The sequence below is a fragment of the Lathyrus oleraceus genome, chromosome 4, assembly GCF_024323335.1.
Source record: "Lathyrus oleraceus cultivar Zhongwan6 chromosome 4, CAAS_Psat_ZW6_1.0, whole genome shotgun sequence".
In the NCBI taxonomy this organism is placed as follows: domain Eukaryota; kingdom Viridiplantae; phylum Streptophyta; class Magnoliopsida; order Fabales; family Fabaceae; genus Lathyrus; species Lathyrus oleraceus.
This window is the reverse complement of record NC_066582.1, coordinates 487539825-487556255: the sequence shown is the minus strand read 5'-3', so window position 1 is coordinate 487556255 and position 16431 is coordinate 487539825. Positions and strand designations below refer to the sequence as shown.

The 16431-nt window shown below is 32.1% G+C and overlaps 2 protein-coding genes across 5 annotated transcripts; both read right to left on the bottom strand.

The window, feature by feature from the left end:
- Positions 1-725: 725 nt before the first annotated feature.
- LOC127076500 (uncharacterized) lies at positions 726-6596 on the bottom strand. Of its 3 annotated transcripts, none has more exons than XM_051018167.1 (6): positions 6374-6594; positions 6120-6294; positions 5773-5861; positions 4676-4773; positions 3713-3863; positions 726-1027 (listed from the first exon to the last, which is right to left on the bottom strand). In XM_051018167.1, exons 2-5 carry the CDS (start codon positions 6127-6129, stop codon positions 3761-3763), a joined length of 300 nt encoding a protein of 99 aa, XP_050874124.1. In that variant the 5' UTR covers positions 6130-6294; positions 6374-6594; the 3' UTR covers positions 726-1027; positions 3713-3760. The 3 variants fall into 3 exon arrangements, with proteins under 3 accessions (XP_050874124.1, XP_050874123.1, XP_050874125.1); XM_051018166.1 differs by having other exon boundaries at positions 6120-6280; XM_051018168.1 differs by lacking the exon at positions 726-1027 and adding an exon at positions 4518-4602 and having other exon boundaries at positions 3561-3863; positions 6120-6280; positions 6374-6596.
- Positions 6597-8736: 2140 nt separating this feature from the next.
- LOC127076499 (uncharacterized) lies at positions 8737-12209 on the bottom strand. 2 transcript variants are annotated; one of them, XM_051018165.1, is made up of 9 exons: positions 11947-12209; positions 11304-11380; positions 10594-10822; positions 10308-10462; positions 10138-10183; positions 9960-10051; positions 9698-9794; positions 9379-9435; positions 8737-9267 (listed from the first exon to the last, which is right to left on the bottom strand). In XM_051018165.1, exons 1-9 carry the CDS (start codon positions 12076-12078, stop codon positions 9085-9087), a joined length of 1068 nt encoding a protein of 355 aa, XP_050874122.1. In that variant the 5' UTR covers positions 12079-12209; the 3' UTR covers positions 8737-9084. The 2 variants fall into 2 exon arrangements, with proteins under 2 accessions (XP_050874122.1, XP_050874121.1); XM_051018164.1 differs by having other exon boundaries at positions 11304-11385; positions 11947-12111.
- Positions 12210-16431: the final 4222 nt, after the last annotated feature.

Here is a 16431-nt window from a genome sequence, read left to right as displayed (position 1 = left end):
TGCATGGGTGTGTGCATTGCATTTGATATGTTGTTTTGTTGATGTTCATGAATATGTTGATTATGATGATTATGATGAGCTGTGTTAGCATCTGTGAAATATATTTATGTTTATATTTCTGTCGTTATATTATTATTTAATAATGTAATTCTCACCCCTTCTGCATGTGTTTATGTTCATCTATGATGAGCAATGTGCAGATAAAGAGGAGTAGCTATTGTTGAGGTTTGAAGAATAAGTGTAGAGTTATTCTACAGAGTCGAGTCAAATGCTCTGGTCATGTGACACCGGGGTTATGGGATTCGATAGATAATTGATTATTATTTAAGTTGTTTATGATGACTAACATGTTGAGATGTTTTGTTGTTGAGATGTTTTGTTGAGATAATGTTGAACCATTATTATGAATTGTTATATGATGAATGATAATATTAATATTGTTGTCCGCTGCGAAGTTTTAATAAAATAAATAATATATTTTATGTTGTGATGCGATAATTGTTATGTTGTAAGAAATGTAAACTCTTCTACATGTTGTACTCTGATAATCTATTTAAATATGTCGTTTGGGTAGAAGGGTGTTACAATAACAGTGTGAGTGCAATGTGTGTGCACCTATTTTACTATAATTGTTTTAGCATGATATTTGAGGAACACAAAAAGGAACACATTAAAAACACAAAAGTTTAACATAAAAACACCAAAATCGGAGAAAAATCACAAAGTTATCAAATGACAACTAGATAATAACATCATGTGAAAATTATTACAACAATAGACTATTCTCAACCACCACAAAGCCCTCAATACACTATCTCACTCAAAAGAAAATATTTAACTACTCCTCACTACATTCTAACACAAAAGTATGAGAGAAAATATAAAATCAAATACATATTTAAAGTGTTTTTGACTTGTGCATTTTATTATGAAGAACTTGAATCCATTATATAGTCTTGGACCTTAAACCCTCTCTTCTTTTATAAAACTTTCTTTACAAAACTAAGCAATGTGAGACTTCTTCAACCTGTATATTTAAAAATCATCATATTTAGAGTAACATATTTAACCTTTATGAATTATGAAAATGCAATGCTTGAATCATATTTAGAGATGAAGAAAGACGAAAGAGAAACACTTCTATTAGAGGCAAGAAAGAATATCGAGTAGCCATAACCTAATAGAAAACTCATTGAACTCCCCATGAGGAACAACCTCGCGAAGGTTATCAAGATATGGGTTGAGTTGCCTAAGGCCTCGAAAGATCGCTTTTCATAGACCCTGAGAAATGCATGTCATAAACCGTAAGATCGCTTGTCATAGACCCTAAGATCGTTCGTCACTTATTGGCTTTGTGATGGAACGTCCTCTGGCCAATGTCATCAAAAGCAATCACCCAATACGGCAAAGCAACCAAGAGGGTCGCAAAGGACCTCTTAAAAGTCAAGTTTTTTGTTGATGCGAAGTACAACATTTGATTATCAAATGTTGTGGATACATGCATACTAAATGGCCAGATTTCGTTGACAGATCCTCTAACATAAAGAACAACGGTGTTAGCATCCTTTATGACCACGACAACAAACTCGTCCCAGAAGTGGTAGTAAGATTTAAATTACCAACATCAAATAATCAAGCAGAGTACAAGGCTTACTAACCTGGATTACACATGGCCTTCAAAATGGGTGCTAAGGAGATGGTGATCAAATTTGACTGCCAATTGATCACATAAAAAATCATGGGAGAATACCAGACTAAGGATACAATCATGCAGTAATACCTAAGTTCAGCAAGGTAGCAATTCAACACTTCTTCAAAGATTAAAATTTGAAGGAGGACCTTTTACCCAAACTCGCTAGTTAAAAGGCATGAGACTGCAACAAGATCGTAATACATAAAATATTTATAGAAAGAGGCTCAAGGACATACTTATAGCCCCTTTGGTGGAAATGAATGTTATATCCTCACATTGGTTGTTTTTTCAATCGATTCTTAACGTTCAGGTAACGATACAGTATCTTATATCCACAGATAAATGCTAACAAATAGGTTGCAGTTAGTACAACACCATGCTAAGGTTCTACGAAACTTGTTTCTCAATGCTAAAAAAAGATAAGCTTTTATTTTTCTAAAAACAATGTCATACATAGGTAAACAAGGGTGGGGTTATGTTGATAGAATTTGGTCAGAGGAGCTTCATTGATCCAAACACCACTCTAAGGTTCTATGAAACTTGTTTTTTCAATACTAAAAAAAAGAAGATAAACTCCTATTTTTTTTAAACAATGACATACATACATATGGAAGTTGATAGAATTTGGTTAGAGGAAGACAGGGCTTCGTTGATCCAATCACCATGGGACACGCTTATATTTGTGGCAATATCATTAGAAATATGACTCCAATGAATTGAAGAATACGGACAAGGTCCCTAGATAACAATCAAGAGATCCATGAGATAGTGTACTCGCCAATACCCGAATACGACATCATCAAAGGTTATGTCACTTAAAATTCCAAGCCATAATGAAAGTTACAATTCCCATGAAGTTAGAATAATATACCTTATCATAGACCATCATCCTCCGAGTGGTAGATCCCATGTGTTACAAAGATGACAAAGACCATTAAAGAATGATCGCCCTCTAACAAAGAAAAAAAATAGAAGAAATAGAAGAAATTAAAGAACAAAGATGGATTCCAAAGGGGATTTTCCAATGACGAATCTAATTTAAAGAATGGAAAATCCAAAGCATGAGAAGAAGAAAGTTGGACTGGAAATCCAAGCCTCGGCATTGTCAACCCAGGCTTGGGGGACTAGTGCTTCGAACTGGGCCAACTCCCAATCTGCTAAGGCTTAATAGAGAGGCAAGCCAAATGAGCGAAAGGTCTAATTGTCTCACCCGATAGGTTGATCTATAAACATGTGTCCTCTAAAACAGGTGTCCCTAAAAGAAGATTCTAGATACTCAAACCATTAAATCCTTCTATAAAACCAACTCATAATCATCTCACTTATGATCGTCACTTACTTTGCCATCAGAGTCTTTGCATGTATCCCCCCTAAGACCGGAAAAGAATGGCATTGGAATCTTCAACATAGTTTGCCATCAGACCATAGTTCACATTCTTTACGTGAACCAAAAAAGATCACCATGAAACGATGACTATGATAACCCAACAAATGACTATGGTATTCAATCCAATCATAGAAAACCCCACCATAACATATCAAACATTGGCCACCCAATGGGTCGCATTGATAATGTCTTGGGGGCACAAACTGACTTCACTAATGATAATGTAACGACATAAAATGATATGTCTCAAAGGATCCTCAAAGACCATATATCGACTCTCAACTTACCATAATGCCAAATAGGAATCATAATGTCAATAACCTTCTTCACAAAATGAAGTATAACATTGAAGAATAAAATGTTAAAAATATTGTACAAAGAATTCTAAATAGACACGGTCTCATTATAAAGTACACTAGTATAAAATTGATAGCTGCTAAAACAATACGAGATTAAATAAAGCTAATTTATTTATAAAAAAAAAGCTAATTTATTTATAAAAAAAAAAAGCTAATTTTCAAATGTACAAATATTTATTATATTTATTATATGTATTTCAAAAAAAAAACTTTATATGGTTAGACATCTGCTTATCAAAATAAACGGAATGACAAAGGAAAGAATGTCATTACCGAAACTTAACCTCAAAAGTGATATACATTCTAAGGTATTTAGGTTCATTAGTGTTGATCCCCAATCCTCTCAGTAATTTTCCCTCCAGGAGTTTCTGCATTATTTTCCTTAAAACCAAGTTCTGCCAAATCTTGCTTTGCCATCAAGTTCCTGCAAGATGTCAATTAGATAGTTCATAGATAAGAAGTGATAAAAACACTCAGTCAAGAAAAACCTTAAAGCCATACAAAGAACATTAACGGAAAAAACATATCAATAATTTTCAATCACTAAAAAGATGGATCAAGATATCCACTAAAACTGCCAACTTCACTACAAATAGATGAGATTTAATCATTTCATTGCAAAACTTGTATAAAATTAGCATTTGACTTGTCTTCCTACATCTTGCCAAGCTTATATGCAAAGAAAACAACAACTACACTAGGTTCTCAAAATTATAGGATCAATAGAGATCCATAGGAAAACATTGAAGACAAAAATATTTCAAAATTCCTGATTGGATAAATAATGGATGCCATTGGAGCTACAGGAGTAATTCCTTCATGTTATACCTAAATATGTATCTGTTCTGACTCATCTATGACTCTTAACTCCAACAATTTTTCATTTTGGTATATTATATGGGTAATCAAGAAATTGTGTTGGTTTGTCTGTGTATTTTGTTTTATTCAATTTCATGGTCAAAGTTATAATCAATTAACTACGAGTTTCCCTGCCAACACTGCAATGCTCATTCAAATAGATCAGATTAAACAGTTCAAAATGATTAATTTAAATCCACTAAAGACTTAATTATTTTACAGCACTGTTTATTCATCAAGCTACACAAGATATTGAGCTGTGGAATAGCCTGTTTAACACCAAATATTGAAACCAATACGGTAACCTGTAAGAGAAAAATACAAGTATATCAGAAATGTGAGGATAACTATGTCTGTAGTGCAGTGAAGCCAACTCACTTTTCCATACGACATTGCAAATATTTTTTTGAGAACTCCCTGCATACTTCAGACTTACTTCCAGCAGTCTTTAAACAATTGAGATATTCCTTTTTGTCCTGAAATGAGGCGATAAGGAATTAAGTCACAAGAAGATAGACAAGATAACCTCTGACAGCATTTGATAAACTGAAAAAAAATAAGACGAAACAATCTATTGCCTGCTTGCATTGGCATTAAACACCCGCAAATGCACATTGAGACATTGCAACAAATTGCAGCTATGGCATCAAGCTCTGAAGCACGAGCACTTCTAGGATTAAGCGTGTCATAGTGTCTGACAAGCGTCGGTGTCCACACTTGTAGGACACATGTACAACACGAGTCAGAAAACTCGGACAAATGTCTCAAAAAAATAAAATTTTTCTTTGCTTTGACACTCTTTGAATCAATGTTCAACACCTTTATGACACACATACAACATGTGTCGGGCAATTCAGACAGGTGTCTAACAAAACAATTGTCATTTCTTTGCTTCAACACGCCTTATACATTTTTTGGACAAAATCTCAAACACATCTTAAACATGTGTTAAAGCAATGTTGATCAATGAATGACTAAAGACATTTAATTAGATTAGAATATTTTAAACTCTTTCAATAGTACATGGATAAATGAAGATCAAACATTATCATATATGTAGCAATGCCGGTGTCCTATATATTTGACATTATCAATGTTGGAGTGTGAATGTTGGAGTTTGTGCTGCATAGGCGTCAAATATGCATCGGAACATGTGTTAACAAATTAAAACAGGCACGCTCTGCTCTACATATCTCTAGTCCAACAATTAATATGATGACAAATGCCAAAGCTAAGAACAAAAATGGGAGTTTAGTCAGACCCATTGTGGTAGTAACTTCTTACTATATAACCACAATATAGCACAATCTATCTTAAATTCTGTCCCCAAACTCCCAATAAACCTATCTATGAAAAACTAGCTCAGAATTACAAAGAAAACACTTGCAAGATCCTTACTTGTTTGAAGTATAAATAAATGCATAACTCTTAATCCATTGGATCGTTGATGGAAATTGAGAGAAGATGAAGCATACCAGGTCACACAAATGCATGTGATCCAACGGGAAAACTCCCTTTTCCGGAGGCACGGGTCGGAGACCCCTGTTTCCACCAAATGCACCACCTAATTATTACATCAGTTGCACAGAATGCCATTTTAGAATCTAATCAAATACAAGCCAGAAAGAGTATAGTATAGTACTAGAAAAAACAATAAAATTAGCTACAACCTACATCCAATTTGAATTCAGAGTAAAAACTCATACTTTCATCGATTTTTCAAACCAAACTTTTAGTTTAATCTTTTCAAGTAGATACATAACCAAAAGATATGTGTGATTATCAAAGCAGAGTTAGGGGAAAATGAAAGAGAAACAAATACCTGAGCTCATTTCTAGGTTTCTGTCAAACTTTATTGAGCTTGAATTGGAAAACAAAACGATAGACTTTGAGAATCTTCCCTGCCGGAATTTCAGTGGCTCCGTTTACCGGACAAGTTTATCGCCAGCAATCCCAATAGAACAGTAAGAAATTTTCGCTACACTGAGTTTGAAATGCTATATATCAGCAATGAGAAAGTAAAAAACAAAAGTTCTAAGAGAGAAGAAAGATATGAAGTATAAGCAATTAGAGAACCTTAAGAATCGGTATAAATGGAAGAGACTGAATTACACGGATGCTCTGACGATTGATACTGACTTCTCCGGCGATTTTGCGTGAACGAGGCACCGTCGATGGTGATGTCCCGGCGAGTTTGGTCTCGTGAATTAGGGGCTAGGGCTCAGGAGTTGAGGCTTTGCTATTATGAACCCCAGAACCACAAGATTTTATTTCGGCCCCCACAATTTTCCATATTACTCAAAATAGTCTTGTCGTTTTTTTAACTAAAAATAGCGCATAAAAAAATCTGCTTTTGTATTTTAAAAATTTGATATAAATATAAAAATCTAGTATGCAATTTTACCGATTGTAAAAAAATAATGCGCGAGAAAAAATATGGATTTTTAAAATACACTGGTTTACTGGATTTTTTCAAAAATGTAAAAAATTTGATAGTGTAAAATTTTCAATTTTTTAAAAGTTCATATCTTTATTGAATATTTAGTACTTACAATATCTCAATATTCATTTATGAAAGTTGTGTTATTTACCCACGTGAAATCTTCTGTTAATTTTCGACTCCTTGAAGACACCATCAGTCATGTTGTTCTGAGATCTTTATTGAATACTTTGTTGTCTCAAATTGAGAATAAAACGTGGGTAAGACTGAGATTCGTGCACCATGATAAGTGTCTAATCACTAAGGTTCCTCATTGCAGTCTCACATCGCAAATAATAAAAAAAAAGGAAAGTGTAGTAACCTTTAAGTCTTGTGTAGCACTAATACATGCAAGTTCTTGGTAAATGAGAGGAGCGGTGAAGAAACTGCATGACAAGGGGAGATGAAATAGAGAGGGGACATTATCCAAAGTAATCGTAATCTCAATGTCACAGATTGACATATCCGATGAGTACAGTATGGCTATTGGCCCTATAGGAAATCCTTCATTAATGTATATAGACGACTCGGTTGAAGTTGGGGCAATCACCTATGAATCAGCTTGAGAACTCGCCTCTGTGTCAGCAACCGTCTATGTATCAGATTTAGGAGTAATTTATATATCAATCGGAACTTTTGTATTATAGGTCATATCTATCTCAATCACCACTTATGTGTCATCTTGACCCTCCATCTTCAAGGGACGTTTCAATTTCCAATATTCAAATTTACTTTTTAACATTTATATTTTTCATTTAGTAAATTTTTTGCATTCTCGGGAGCTTAAGTTTATGAGCATTATTGAATTCACTATAGTTAAAGACTTAGTCTCGATAGAACATATAACATATTTAATCCAAATGAATTTATGAAATATGTACTATTCAATATTATCTTTTTGTGTGGTGTTTTAAAAAAATCAGCACTTGTGCAAGAACATCCAATTGTTGGAACATAATATCCAAATTTACTTTTTAGCCATTACATCTTTCATTTGGCTTATTTTTTACATTTTAAGATGCGTCAGGAAAATAAAATCTAAAATTTAGAGGTAGTATTAAATTCACTATAGTGGGTGAACATGTAGGGTTGGAAAGCAATTCCCAAATACTTTGTCTGAATACAATATTCCAAGCTCAATTCATTTATGAAATATGTACTATCTAATAATATCTTTTGCCGGGTGTTTTAAAAAAAAAAATAAACACTTGTGCAAGAACATCTAATTATAGAAACACAAGTTTGAATACACATTCATTTATTCATTTTTAATTGGTGAAATTCCAACCATTAAGCTATTAAATAAAAAAAATATTTGATAGTTAAAAAGTTATTAAGTTTACTAAAATAAAAAGTTATTAATAAATTAATCAAAAAAAATTATTAAATTTTCCTAAAGATGATTGATCAATTGAACTTTAATGAAGACCTAACTGGTTATACATGTAATAATAAATTATTTTAATCCTTCCACTATAATCTAAATCACATTTTATCCAATCAATCTGATTTCAGCAACTAAGGGAGTTGGTACTTTAAACGTATGCAAGAAGACCCAATCTAGCACCAAACACTAGGCATTAAATCTCATTCTAAAATTTCTTGTTAAAACATCTTTTTTCCTCAATGTTTTTAGTGCCATTCTTGGTTCAACAAGTCAGCCTTTGTAGTCTTGTTTTAAAATACCAACTTTACTTGGTTAGCTTGTTCAATGTGATCAATGAAGAAGAGAAAAAACCATGTTAATTTTCAACGCAGACCTGTCCCAACTAAGTTAGGCAAGTGGACAAACTTTCCTTATCAATAGAAGCTTACTGTTTTCTAGATTCCTAAAATCACATCAAAAGTCAAAACCCTTTAACATTGGTAAAATACTAATGTGTACGCTGCTCTTATTAACATGATCTTTGATTATTGTTCTTGAAAACATCCAATGTAAATTAAGAAATAGACACTGAAATTGAGAAGATTATGCTCACTAATAATTACTTTGATAATGTATTGATACATATTTGCAACTGCCTCTAATCTGAAACTGTGCTACACAAACTAAAACTCACTGTTATGCACCAAATTAGGATTTTCTGTGGTTAAATATAGGACAATTAGTAAGGTTAGTAAATTGAAGTCATTTACAAGATCGTCATTTGTAATATGAGTGACTTAACACGGCTTCAATTTACGAACCATGATGATGATGATGATGACTGCCAGAGGGCCACTTAACTTTGCACCATTTCTTCATTGCAGGAACTAGGGATCCTTTTTGCTAGAAAAATGCATAAGCGACTGACTCGGGTATAATTCATCATGTTGCTAGCTGTCTTTGTTGTGTTTGGCATGAAGATGAACTTGTGTTGAGGTCTGACACGGCAAAGCAGTCACTGGTATCAGAAAATGGATCGAGCTTTCTTGATCTCTGTGCTCGAGGATGCTGAATGATTACCAGAACTTCGTTTTTGGAGCGTTCATCATGAGAAGTGGAAATTGGCTACAGACAGAAAAGTGAGATGAATGAATAGATAACAGAAGCCAGCAAAGAATTATATAAATTAGTAAACTGTCCAACTAATGAACATTAAAGCGTGTTTGTAGCACTTACCAACCCGATGTGCCATTCATGACTACTAAATTCTTTAAATGTTGCTGCATCCATTTCCTGCACCAAAATTCTCAGTGTAGTCAGAAAACAGAATAATATTCTATAAACTAAAAGGTACAAATTAAGATATTGTTTTCCAAAAGTTAAGACTAGATTGTAGGCATCATTTACTACTATTTCTTACAAATGTAACTGATTGTTTAGAACAAAATATATCGAAAAGATTCCAGTTACTAAAGTTTCAGCTGCACATAATAACTAAAATAAAACATTCCACTGAAATCCTGACCGCTTGAACCTGTGAAGATCGATAACTTACAATACTGTAGATGGGAGGCACCAGAGTCTGGCTTTTAGACTTTGTGGCTGGTATAACAGAGAAGTGTGGTGCCATTTCTTGTGATCTGAAAATCCATCTGCAGGTTAAGGAATGGATTAAGAACTATTTGAGACTAGAATTGGACACGTAATTGGAGGAAAATCATGAGTAGTTTTCTTGCATTGCTTTGTCTTTTGTCAAAGAATTTGATCAAATTTAGATAATTCAATAGTTAATTACAGTGGAACATAGATAAGCATACCCAATGTACACGAAGATGCAAAATTGTGCCCATTCTCTGATCAATAGACGAAGCCAGTAATTCTCTGAGGAGTCGTAGATGTTCATATATATCTACAATTAACGGGTTGTCAAAGTTACTCATTTACATATACATCATTGTTCATGAAAGAATAATAAATGAATCCCAAATATAATACCACAGTTTCTGCCATAGCTACCATCTGCATTGCACCTTGAAACTTCCTGCACAAAGTAAGAAAAGAAGTCAACTACCAAAGTTTGAACTCTTGTTTACATGAGACTATATACATATATATGACATTTGGGAGGAAATTACTCGTTTACACTTCTTAGATGTGACACTTACTTGAACATTATGTACTTTTTATACACAGCATCATACATTGCTCGAACATCCTCATTTTCAATAATGCTCAACTGTTCTCGCAACACTAGTAGGTTTTGGGATATATGGTGGAATATTACATAGAATGAAATAAAATAATTTAGAAGCAGAAGCACCTGTACATTTGTGTAAATATGGATTAGATCAAAGCACCAAGTATGTTTATGATAAATCACAAATGCTCGATTCAAAACAGAAAGTAGTTTCAATTGGACTGCCTTTTATAATGACCATTTAAGAAACTTACTGTGAAGTATGGAACAGAAGCCTTGTAACCAACTAGAGTCAAGTAAAAGACACAAGCTAGTGCGGCAGTTGAGCGGCGTTCGTTTAAAGAAAGGTGCTCACACATTATACAGTAACCATGAGAAATAAGCAAAAAGGAGACAAAAGCAGCTGTCTGGAAGAGCACACCGGTTACATATACACCAAACGACATCCACAAAGAGCATGCCTGAAAATTGAAGCATGAATACCTGCAAAATTGGTGTCACAAATACATCGACAAATGTGCTGTAAAACAAGCTTCAAGCATGCCAATCTTTCTTCAGTCTCACGCCAGAAGAATCATTTGCAACCCAACATGAATGCATTTGGAGTTTCCTTAAGAACAGACTTCATACAACTACTACTTTAAAAATAAACTACTCAAAAATATAATTGATTCTCCATTACATACAGTAATTCTGCAAATGAACTTCAAAATTCAGGTTAATAATTTGAGCAGTGCCCTTTATCTCTATAAATAACTATCCTAATACATCAAATAATACTAATCAAATTTCAAAACCTTGTTTTTATTTTTGGTAAGGTTAATATCTCCTTGTTTGAACTTAGTGAAAGACGATACAATATCATCCTAGTAAATATCAAAATAAAAAAACAAAATCTTAGACTTCAAAAGCTAAAAAATCCAATTCATATTCCACAAGCCAATAAACAAGGTCTGAAACTTACCAGAAGAGGAAAGATAGCATGAGCTGCAATGCTTTAATCAACGGAATCAAACTAAGTGTCCACTGCAAATTATTCCACTGCTCTAGCAAAACAGTATCACAAAATAAATAAATAAAACTCTACAAAATATCATTAAAAAAAAAATCACCTGGTTTATATTCGAAGTACAAATTAACAATACTATGGCCATAATCGGATTAACAACTTAATCAAGTGTTTATAACATAAAATCTAAATTAAATTCTCATATAAACTTTAAGCTGTTTTCATAAGTTTTCTCAGAGAGTTTATAGACATAAGCTGAAAATAGCTTATACACATAGGGTCCGTTTGGATAAATAGCTTATTTGCAGCTTATTGCACAAGTGCTTATCAAAATAAACACTTATGAAATACCATATAAGGTAGTAAAATTCATTTTCTCTGGTTGCATGTCAATAAAACCAAAAGGATCAGACTCAAATAACGAAACAGAGTCCAAAACTAGCAAAAAACAGTTCTCAACATAGCAACACTCAGTTTCAGTTCATTGATAAACAATTTCAATTGTTTCTCATCATCTAAAAATCCGAACCAGATAAACAACACGCAACAATCATGAATAATTCAATCAAATCAATTGAGGTAAAGTTCAAGAAGGGACCTGAAAATGGCGGGTTTTGTAGGTGTAAGCGGTCCATGAACAAGCAGAGACGAACCAGATCGACAAGAAAGTCAAATACAGAGACGGAAGTAACCGATAAGACTCGTCCACTCCGTCGCCGGCGGTCATCATTTGATTGCCGGAAAGTTGTGTATCGTCGCCGGCGAATGAAGGTTGGTTTAAATTGTAATAACTGTTTATGTGACTTCGTTTTGTTCTGTTTCGTTTGTGTTACTTGCGTGCGCATACAAGGCGCATTTTATACTATAGCTTTGCACAAACGTGGCACTCTTCGTTTTTTTTCTTCGGTTTTTACGTTTTATCATCATTTTCAAAATGTAATTATAATATTGAGAATTCCATGATCACCTTGTAGAAATGACTTAGGTGACCGAATAATAAAATCATATTAGATCTAAATTTAAAATTTATTTACATCACATTCTTATTTTCAATTTTTATATATAAAATAAAGATTATGTTTGAATGTAGGAAGAAATCTTAAACATAAATAATATAAAAATAAGTTGATGTTGGAAACACACTTTGTTATGTTTAACTATTTTATTTGAAGTGATTTTGAAAACGGTATGTTTCTTAATAAAATCTCTGATTCTCAAATTCATCAGAGAGAAAATATCAACCAAATTTACACATGCATGTTTTCCTTCTACCCAGACCCACACCAAAATTTATGTCGATGTAAGTGTTAATATTTCGAAAAAACATCAATCAAGTTTACACATGCATGTTTTCCTTCTACCCAGACCCACACCAAAATTTATGTCGATGTAAGTGTTAATATCTCGTCTTGTAGGTCTGTCAAAAAATTCACAAGTGTCTATTTTTTCAATTACTTCAATCTGTCGAAATATATTAAATAAGACATCTCTAACTGTTGAGAAAAAAGCAAGTGAATTAAGAACTTTGAGAAATAAAGTGTGAGAAAGTCTCACATTGATTAGAAAAGTAGAGACTTGAACATTTATAAGTGAAAGAACTTGCACACCAATCACCTTCAGGTTTTGGGTGAGTATGTGGCATGTCTCTCACAAAGTGTGTTACACATAAAAAAAATGACACAATGAACATAAATGCTCCCTCGTGTTGAACCCCCATAATTGACGACTCAACAATGGTATCAGAAACATTTGGTTCTTAGTGCATGATCAATTCCCTTGAATCGAAAGTACTCCACACATGTGGTGGATATGAGGTGCCCAGTTGAAGAGTGTTAATAGCGGTATAAGAGCTTCCGCTTGAGGGATAATATTGTGGATAGACTCACACTTGAGAGGGAGTGTTGAGAAAAAACCATGTGTGGGTTAAGAATTTTGATAAGTAAAGTGTGAAAAGTCTCACATTGATTAGAAAAGTGGAGACTTGACCATTTATAATCATCATTTTAAAATTTTGGATGAGTATATAGTGTTCTCTCACAAGTTGTGTTGCTCATGGAAAAAAGCCCTAAGAAATGTAAATACTCCTTCATGTTAAACCTCCGAAATAATCATCCACCACTAATAAAGTCACGTCAATATTTAAAGCGCGGAAGTTTTCTACATTGAATCGTGTCATATATAAATGTATTCAAATACATCTTACGATATGACAAACCTTGTCAATAAAAAAAAGAATTATAACGCGATATTTAAAGATAATATAATAACTTAGTCCATTAATAAAAATAGCAAGGAAATATATATATATATATATATATATATATATATATATATATATATATATATATATATATGAGAAAAGGGGTGATGCACTGACAGTGTAAATTTATTTTACACTGTCAATCAATGATGATCATGCATCCTGATAAGTCAGATTGAAAATTTTAAAATACTGGTATGACATGATGAAATGATATATTTTTATTGGATGATAGTGTACAACTATTTTACACTGTCAGTGTATCACCATTAAACTCTATATATTTTTTGAAATAACTAAAAATTATTTTGTATGTTTATAATTAAATTACTACATTTAATATATTTGGTGGGAAACCATGATAGCTTACTTTTGACAATGGGTTATGATTTTGGGGAATGAATATGGATGGGTTAAATTAATTAAACCTTACAACAATTATATTTTATTATGTAATAAAATGCAAAGTTGATGGACCAGATTTTGGGGAAAAAGAGTTGGTGGTTGTAACTATCTTTGGTGCGAATTGGAGTCATGCAACAAAACCACTCCAAGATTTTGCAATGCTAGACTGACGAGTCATCAAATTGATACCCATGAAAACATAAAATTACATTATTATTTTCAATGAAATTATTTAATTATGCATTTGTTAAAAGTCTATTAGCAATTTAAATAGGTCACGAAGTCGTGAAGAGCACTTAACTTTTTTAAAATTATTTAATTCTCTTAATGTTTATTACTTTTGAAATAATGTTATTATTCATCACGCATATAAATATAACAATGGTATTATAAAAATAGGAGAAGTGTCTTCATTTTGTTTTATATTTTAAATATAACAACGAAGTTCACCAAATCAGTATAGAAAAAAGTGTTGTTGGTGATGCATTTGACCAACTAATTTTTAGGCAAACGGAGCGTTGACTTTTCAGAAATAAATTGAATGCTTTATACGTATTCGAATTTGAATTGTGAAATTTTTTAATTAGTTGAATTAATTTTAAAACTAAATTAAATTTTACTTAGTAACAAATTTTCTTTTATAATAGTAATTGATCCGGGCTTGTGCAAGGAGGAAGTCTAATGACAAGTTTCATCCAAAATTTTGATGCCAAAGATAGAGAAATAGACGAGACATTGAGAAAAGATAAATATTTGATTTTAGTTATTGATATATCATTCACGAATAGATTTCATTTTCACTTTTATAATCTTTTTATAATTTTATTAATTAAGTCGTAATCTTACATATTATTTATGCTGTCGTATCTAAAATTCTCTTAGCTACACCGAAAGAGTTCATATTTTTAACACATCACTTTTTTTATTCTACTACGGAATATTAATTAGGAAAATAATTAAGTAATTTAAAATATAAATTATATTTATTAAATAATAAATATTTTATTAATAAAATAAAAGTAAAATAAATACTTATAGTGAACCATGTTGCCTACAAGGGGACGAAGGAATTCTATTTAGGCATGACAACGAAATAGGTCGGAGATGGTTTTTATCTCTTCAAACTCAAATTCAAATCTTAAAAAACATTCGTTCTATGCTCCAATCCCCATTGAGGGATGAGAAAATAAAATTCAAATTCGTGACAAACGGGTTCTGATTGGATTCAGATATTTCTACCTCGTCACCATTTATTTAGTGAACTTAATTTTTTTTAATATAAAAAATTATTTTTTTAAAATCAAATTACATTATAAATAAAAAAATAAAAAAATCTCAAAAACTTTCATACATATATTTTAAATATTTAAATAATGAATACAGATCAAAATATCAAAACATTAATCACATATTTAATATTCTAAATTATCAAAACTAAAATCCTCATTGTCCAACTCGTCCTCATATTTTATAATCAGGGAAAACTCAAATTCAATCAAAGCGAGTTTTCTCGGTCAAATTTGTAGCAGATTCGGATGGATACCCGCGAGTATGAGGGAGTGGATTGTCTGTAGTGAATTCATCCTCCAATGAAATCCATACCACACAATAAAAAATTAAAAATAAATAATCATAAAAAAGTGAAATTTGAAGGGTGGAGATTTCCACTGCTCCCTCTGCAGTGAAATCTTCATCGGAGAGAATCTTTTCCCACGAGTATTAATTACTTTATCATTGTCTAATTCTATCATCCGTAGAAAGGATAACACCACCTACGACACTATCACTCACCTTGTATGAAGAAACGAGGAAATGACTTTTCTTAGTCAAATGAAGTGAAGAAGAGGAGTCAAGAGACTAATCCACGCCTCCCTAGAAAAAAGAGATTCAAGGATCGAGTACTATTATTAATGTATGCTTGCAATTCCTAGGGAAACCTAGAATCCAATTTCATAGAACTCTATAAATACCTCAATCTGAATATCAAAGAAAAATTCAAAACATACACGAAATACCTCAAATATATAAAGTTTCTTAACTCCCGTGAACTTACTCTCTCTTTAATCAAAAACACCACAAAGTATGATTTCTTACCATTAACCTGAGACATCTGATCACCTCTATCAACGTATAGATGTCACGTATTATATACTTTTTTAACGAGTGCAATATTAAAAAATTAAAAAAAATTTAATGCAAGTGTATGTCTAAAATAGTTTTAGACGGTCCTACAATAAAAAAAATTATTAATTTACTATTTTATATAATTAATTCAAAATACTTTTATAAATTGATAGAATATACGTTGCTCATTAAATATAATTGTAAAATCATTTTACATTTACTATACATTTCTTATTTTCTCATATTAAAAAAATTGAAAAATAACATCATCGAAATATAATTATTTTTTTGCAC